General features: G+C 35.2%; 2 protein-coding genes across 3 annotated transcripts in view; one reads left to right on the top strand and one right to left on the bottom strand.

Moving 5' to 3' along the window:
- The first annotated feature begins 75 nt into the window (after window positions 1-75).
- Window positions 76-4727, top strand: LOC108235371 (meprin A subunit beta-like). The gene is made up of 12 exons (XM_017415319.3): window positions 76-93; window positions 202-286; window positions 647-764; window positions 930-1108; window positions 1323-1541; window positions 2001-2162; window positions 2671-2901; window positions 2986-3441; window positions 3542-3715; window positions 3810-3915; window positions 3995-4036; window positions 4638-4727. Exons 1-12 carry the CDS (start codon window positions 76-78, stop codon window positions 4705-4707), a joined length of 1860 nt encoding a protein of 619 aa, XP_017270808.2. The 3' UTR covers window positions 4708-4727.
- A 1094-nt stretch (window positions 4728-5821) lies between these two features.
- tomm40 (translocase of outer mitochondrial membrane 40 homolog (yeast)) overlaps window positions 5822-7880 on the bottom strand; it is a 6509-nt gene continuing 4450 nt past the window's right edge. The window contains exons 5-8 of one of the 2 annotated variants that reach the window (XM_037980080.1): window positions 7150-7272; window positions 6911-6987; window positions 6433-6535; window positions 5822-6334 (exon numbers count right to left, since the gene is read on the bottom strand). In XM_037980080.1, coding sequence (XP_037836008.1) covers window positions 6195-6334; window positions 6433-6535; window positions 6911-6987; window positions 7150-7272 — 443 coding nt within the window. In that variant the 3' untranslated portion in view covers window positions 5822-6194. The remainder of the gene's footprint in view (window positions 6335-6432; window positions 6536-6910; window positions 6988-7149; window positions 7273-7880) is intronic. The other variant, XM_017415285.3, reaches the window with a different exon arrangement.

Genomic DNA, 7880 nt, shown 5'->3' on the forward strand with positions numbered 1-7880 from the left:
TGACAGTGCATGTTATGTATTGACATTGTTGTTTAAAATGCTCATTTTTATGCATTTTTGTAGATATCTTTCACAATGAAAGCTTTAAGGCAAGTTCATTATTTTTTAGTACATTAATTACATTAAATTTTAAATGTCATTGCAATATTTTTCAGAAATGTAATTTGTGTGTTTCATCTTATATTGCCTTATCTGTCTTAGCCACATAACCTACAAAGAAGTGTCTACATCGCTGATGGCATACAATGGACTTCCCCTGTTCCTTATGTCTTTAATGAAAGCCTTGGTAAAGAATATCTCATACAAAATCATATCACTTTGTACTTTTAGTAGCAGGAGGTCAGTAAAAACTATATGAATATATAGTTTAATAAGTATTCCTTCAATGGAAGATATTGTCACAAAACATTTTCTGTACATAATGAAACAGAAAACAGAAGAATGAAGTGATTAGAAGTCAAGAAAACTTCTGTTCTGTCATCATTTAATTAAAAAAAAACAGTTCTCACACTTTACATTTGAAAAGGAGATTAATAAAGCAGTGCCTCATAGTTATATTCACAACTAAATATATTCTTTTATTTCATTGAATTGACTAATATTTCTCTGTTTGTCTATGTATCAAACTAATCATCAACAATGGAAGAGTTGAATGCTATAGGAGTCATCCTGAGAGCATTTGACAGTTTCAGAGTGAAGTCATGCATTGACTTCGTGCCAAGAATCTCTGAGGAATATTACATCTCTGTCCAGAAGTTAAATGGGTACGTTCATCTTTTAGTTTGGTTTTCTGAACCGAGCTAAGCTCTCACTCATTTTAGTAATAAAAAATTCAAATCAACAACCATTTTTTAAGTGTTTAGTTGAGTTATTTACATAATGGCATAAATACTATTTGCAATAAGCAGAGCTTTTTTCCCCCATTTTAGATGTTTTTCAGATATTGGAAAATCAGAAGCCAATGAACAAGTCCTCTCCATCGGAAAACACTGTGATTTTGTTCACATTGTAGAACACGAGTTTCTCCATGCCCTCGGCTTCTTCCACGAACAATCCAGATATGACAGAGACGATTATGTGACTATTGTGACAGAAAACATCCAAGAAGGTTTGAGAAATCACTTCACTCCAAATATTTAATTCATGAACTCTGAGCTATTTAGCATAATTTTGTTGTAATAAATACATCCCTATCTTTAAAGGTTTTGATTGAAAATCAGGACTTTTTAGTGTAATTATTATCTAATCAATTTAGTCAAATATGTGAAAAACGAAAGCTTTAACTGTAGTGTTCTAATTGTTGGCTACTTTATGCTGTCTAGACTATAAGGACAATTTTGAAGTTCTGAGTCGTGAAAACAGCAGCACTCAGGGAACCCCATATGACTACTGGTCAGTGATGCACTACAGCAAATATGAATTCAGCATTGGCAATGGTTCAACAATTATCACCAAAGACCCAAAATTCCAGAATGTGATTGGTCAAACCCTGGGTATGAGTCCTCTTGATGCTCTGGAACTGAACCTCTTTTACAAATGCAGTAAGTGTTTAAATATTCTTATTTATTTTCATATTTATTTGTTGGGTGGGGGTGGGAGATAAACTGAGCTTAGGAAACAGCAACATCAAAAGCCGATGCGCCTCTGACCCATTAGCAGAGGTCTGTGATTCGTATGTTGTAAAATAAATAAATAAAAGTCACAAAAACACATTGCTTTAGTTAGAAATACTGATTTCTCTTATTTGATGTTTTAAACCAACTCCACCAAAGCAATATTTGGAGCACACAGAAGCAGTGTCATTCTACATGTTTGATAAGTTTACTTGCAACATTAATAAAACAACTGTCCATTCTTTGTGGTGTCAGAGTAAAGTATCAGTGTCTGAACAGGGTTTTAAAGGCAACAATCAAAAGAAGTTAGTACAGGTAGTATAAAAATGTGATGCATTACATAAACTGTCTCATTCCTAATCCTGTGTATGTTGTTTCCTCCCACAGATTCAACCATTGCCTTTAAGATGTATTGTGGTTTTACGAATGGCACCATGTGTGAAATGAACCGCTGTTCTCAGAGTGGCAATGGCTGGAAAATCGTAACGCAAGTTCATGGGGGCCCGAGCTCTGACCACACCAACCTACCCAGTGGAAATAACAATAATAGTAAGAGTTCAAAGCTTTTTAAATTAAGATTCTATAGCTAGTAAAAATGTCAAAAACCATAAAAGAGTTGTTAAAAGATATTTGTTGTCATAGGAAAAAAAGAATCACTGCTGCTTTAAAGCATTTTATGATCTACAAAAGAAAAGCTCCCTTCAGCACTCCTAACAGTTTTCTGCATGAGGAAGACATTGGATAGTCAACAGAATCTCTGTTTATTATTCTACTTACATACACTTAAGTTGCATGAGCTTAAATGATTTTAGAAGTCAGTACATTAAAAAAACAGGCAGTTGCAGCAATCCAACCGCAATTTTTTCAGAAAAAGTGTAGCCAATTCATAATTAGATATGATACTCCTTTTTGATCTGTAAACTAAATAAAAATTGGCTGAGACATACTGATTGCAGTAAACTGATTATAATTTGTTTTTTTTTTGTGTAAAATGCTGCTACTACTATATTATATGTGAAGATCCACCATAACATTATTTTTGATACCATCATCCTAGGTCAGGAAACAGGATACTTCATGCACGCCAGCACAGCTTCCGGTCTGGAGGGAGACTCTGCACGACTTGAGACCCAGAGAATGGATCTACGACGGGAGTGTAATGCCCAGTGTCTGCAGTTCTACTACTATCACAGTGGGAACAAGTCAGATGAACTTAACATCTGGATCAGAGAGTTTCAAGATGGACAGGATCCCACAGGAACTCTCAGACTCATGGGACACATCACTGGTAATGTTGTTTAGATCAGTATTCATTTAAACATGTGCACCCATGACATTCAAATAGTGAAATGTTCATGAATTCTCCCTCCAGGCCCACCAACGTCTCACTGGAAGCTTCAACACGTTTCTTTGAATGCCACCAAGCAATTCCAGGTGGTGTTTGAGGCTCGGAAAGGAGCAGAGAACTCTACAGGAGGCTTCTCAGTTGATGATATCAGTCTGTCTGAGACAGAGTGTCCACATGTAACCCTGCAGATTGATGAGTTTGAGAAACTTTTTAACTCTACTAGTGACATTAAAACAATTATATACAGCCCACGACAGTACTCAAAAGAAGGCTATGCTTATAGAGCAGCAGCTAGTATCAACAAGACTTTTGTTGGACTGTATGTGCAACTAGTGTCTGGTGACAGTGACAATGAGCTGGAGTGGCCCTGTCTACAAAGACAAATAACCCTCCAAATGCTGGATCAAACCCCCAATTTCCAGCTGCAGATGTCAAAGCAACGAAGTTTCACCACTAGCCAAAATCAGGCGACCTCAAACGGTAAGGTTACAAAAAATACCTAAATAAAAGTTAAAAAAAAGAAAAAGGAAAAATTGTATATGTCTACATGTTATATGCGATTTTTGTCTTTTTAAAAAAGGTACTGTTTACTGGACCAATCCTCGTGAGACCGGAGAGCAAATTGTAGATGAGAACGAGGGATTAATCTACGTGGGACCTCTTGTTGGTTTACACAAGTTTACATCTTTGGAAGAGATGCAGTTAAGAGATTTCCTTAAAGGAGGAAGTGCCATTTTTACCTTTAACTTTCAAGGCAAACTGAATGTTTTCTCTACTAATTTTAAATATGCTACACCAGAATGGCTTCTTTTTCATTATATTACATACAGCTTTGTCTCTCTTCATAGATCTAACTCCTCTAGCTAATGGAAGTACTTTACCATGTCCTCAACTGAAACCAGTGAATGCTACACAACTAGCCAAACATCTGGATGAGAGCCCATGCCCATCATGGTAGTTAAATTAAGTTTCAGAATGAAATGACTTATAAAAAGATATCAATATTCCTCAAATATTCCTATGATTTTTATAGGACTTTATCCACCACTGTACCTCCTCAAACAACAGTGAAAAGGTAAAGTTATTCACTCACATATTTTACATTTGTGTAAATGTTTTTGTTCATGCTTGTAAATGCTTGCTTTTTTTCTTTTTGTAAAATAGCTCCTTTGGGGTTAGGTTAGCACATTCATCTTTATATGACATGTTATTTATCCACAATACAATTTAAGGATAAATGTCAGTGATGCTGTTGCAGTGGATTCACCGAAAAAAAAAAAATGGTGAAGCATAAATATTTCGATAACACTGACACAGGAAACAGAAGATGTTACCAATTAGCAGTGTTCACATCAACCAAAAGTGGTTCCAAGAAATAAAACCACATTTGTTCCCAATAACTAAGATACTGCAGCTCAAATTGGTGAAAAAACAACCCAGGTTTAAAAAATAAAGAAGGTATCAGAGTACAGTTCATTGTGTATGGGGATGTCCATGCTAACCTGTTTGCTTCACCAAACAATTCGCACGTAAGCTTCCAAAACAAACCAGAGGGCAACGAGAGAATTTCACCAGTCCCATAATTTGCAGTTTCATTATGTGTCACTTGTCTAAAGTCTTCTACCAAGTAATATTATATGTAATATGATTCTCTCCTTCTGTTTTGCCATTGTTAGCTTGGCTCCTGAGATGGCGGCGTCTCCTGCCCTCACCTTTCTGCTCGTGCTGAAGCTTCTGGAGCTTTGATTTACATTTTCCACCTGTACCTCACCTCTATTTTCATATATATATATATATATATATATATATATATATATATATATATATATATATATATATATATATATATATATGTATTAGCTCTTGTTTTTCTAAATGTAATTTGAAAAAAAAGAATGATTCATTTGGGGATGAACATCAGTCAGGTGTTTTTGTAGGTGGGAAACTAAAAGGTCTTGTTTGTGTTTAGACACCATGTAAGACTTCGAAAATATATGGTTCTGATACAATGCTTTAAGTTAGTGCCATTATTTATGCTTAAATGCTGACATTTAAATTTATATATGTCAAATTCTATTACTTTAAACCCACTATCTGACATAATGAAAATTAAAATTGACTGGGCTGATCTATAACTACAGTATTTATTCAGGTTAGTTTCATTTCAGAAGTACTTGGAAGGTTTTTTTGTTTTTTTTTACATTGTTTAAACATGTGATACATTTAGACCAGTACAGTTATGGCTATTTTTTGCCTTTGTAAGGATTTGATTATTATTAAACAATGTTATTATTATAAAACTTTGCAATAAGCGTGTTTATATGATTACGGTTTTAAGGTTGTATTGATGTGGGTTCTGTGAATTTCATTCCTCAAGGCACACTGTTCAGCATTTTTTAAATGTTTTCCTGTTTCAACATACATGACTGAAACTGATGGGTGGCTAACAGGCTTTTGCAGAACTTGATAAGCTAACTCGTTCTTTTAAATCAGGAATGTGTTGGAGGGAAAACACTTAAAACAAGTTATAAAACATGTTTTCTAAATAAAGTTTTCTTAGGTATTATTGATCTTTGCCGTGTTCCTGCACATGGACTACCTGCATAAAGCTCCTGCCCCTGACTACTTAGAATTAACAGTAAAAATCAGAAAATAGAAATAAGTGCCACGGGGGAACTGACAAACAAAAGCTAATACCTTCAATGTAAATTTTCAATTTTCCCTTTTTTCTTGATGCAAAAGTCAGCATTTATCTGACAGCCCCAACAAAGGTTGACTTCACAAACGCAGAACTGTTTTATGGCTAAATCTGTTTTTAAGTATCACCCTGCAGCCAGTTTATAAATGAACCGTCACAAAATTCAGTTGTACAAAACGTAATCACATTTATTTCAACCCATACATGTTCAGAATATATTATGCCATACTGTACCACTTACTTTAAATTTCACATCACATGGTCTCATGCATCATCTTAAGCCCTCTAATATACATCACTCTAACCTCTCGGTATATCCAAAACATACAGGAAAGACATTTGTGCTACAGTATGTAGGCATGGCTTGGCCAGTCCTGGCTTCTTGGTAGTTGTCTTCGTCTCTCTGTTAGCCCCAGAAATCACAGTTGAAGAGAGTCTCTGAATTCAATTCCTAAAACGTAGTTCAGGTTCTTGTGTGTCTCTGTGCCAGTCCAAGCCGTTGTCTGTGAGCTGGTTCCAGGCAGACTGAGCACCTCTAGCCAATAGTGACCCCAAAGCCACACTGGAACTTGTTTTTGCGATGATTGAGGAAAGCCCCCAGGGCCAGCGTGAGAGGGAGTGGAACCAGTTTCTTTTCAAGGGTTGCCCCAACCACCCAATTACTGTCAACTGTACCTATGATGAAGAATTTCAAAAAATATATCATTTAATAAGCAGTTTTCTTTGGTAGCCATTTATGTTGCTATGGGCAGAATCCAAATGATTGTATTTACCTTTAAAAAGCAAATTAGCTTTGGGAAGGTCCAGCTGATAACCAAAGGATGTTGTAGTGTCCTGCATTCTTGTGCCGGCTTCAAATTCAACTCCTACCTGTAACTGTAACACAAAGAAGCCAAATACTATGTAAGTTTTGTTGATTTTACTACTATGCTTTCAAGATATATTTGTGTGAACTACAGTTTGTTCACATAAAAAAGTCAGCAACTGATTCTGGATCTTGCTACATCCTCAAAATTAGCTTTAAATGAATTTTCTAAAGTTTTGGGAACGCTCACTCTTATAAAACCCAAACTGCTTTCAATAATAATCCTCATTAGCCGTTTTCTATCCCTAAATTACATAATTTTATGCATTCTAGTCCTTTTAAAACAGCCCAGACAAAATAAGAACATATCTTGTAAGCCAAGATGCAGAAATAGGATTTTGAGCAGTACACGGTTCACCTCACAAATTTCTACTGATAACCAGTACCTGGTCATTTGCTTTGTGATAGTATGTTGCATGAGCTCCTGCTCCTCCCAAAGTTAAAGTTGCAACAAAGTTGTCACCTAAAAAGTAAAAAAACAAACAAAACATAAATTAACTTGTTGCAGATGAAATCAATAAGAATAGTGCATGAACATGTCCTTAATACAGATTTGAATTTTGGGACTTAAAGCTATATATTTAATTTATAAGTCTTGTATAGAGATCAAAATATCTGATTTTACCTGTGTACCTGCCCAAGAGGGAGGTGACAGTTCCTTCCTCTCCTGGTCTTCTGTGATACACCAGCTCACCGCCCAGAACCAGTGCTGGTGTGATCGACTGGAGATAGTGGGCAACTACAATACCTGTAATAAAATCATTAAATCTGTTAAATGTACTGAATACACACACAATGCCCTTTAGAATGGAATATTCTACAGGCTGATCTGAAATTGACAGACTTCTTTTCTTTTGGATCTTTTACTTCTGTCCTAAAGGACAGAGTAAGTTAAAGTCGCTGTTATAAATATCTATCATGGTATGCTCCTGCACTTTATTTGAAAACCGCTTTATACCAATAATATAACTCTTTTACCCTATATTCGTACTTGTTTTCAGTCACATTTTTATAACATGTGGTACCAACAGTCCTTCGCACTTTTTTTTCCTTCCTTAAAATCCACGTATTTCCACAGTTTTTTGTGTTTCTTTTACGATAAGTTTTTGGCAGATTTTACTGACTTTGACATCTTTAAATTTAGCACATGGATGTACACAGCATATGCAAAACATACAGTGTTCTGTCATCTTCCAGCCCCTAGTATACAGGTGCTGGTCATAAAATTAGAATATCATGAAAAAGTAGATTGATTTCAGTAATTCCATTTAAAAAGTGAAACTTGTATATTATATTCATACATTACATACAAACTCATATATTTCAAATGTTTATTTCGTTTAATTTTGATGATTA

Source organism: Kryptolebias marmoratus, linkage group LG16 (assembly GCF_001649575.2).
Source record: "Kryptolebias marmoratus isolate JLee-2015 linkage group LG16, ASM164957v2, whole genome shotgun sequence".
In the NCBI taxonomy this organism is placed as follows: domain Eukaryota; kingdom Metazoa; phylum Chordata; class Actinopteri; order Cyprinodontiformes; family Rivulidae; genus Kryptolebias; species Kryptolebias marmoratus.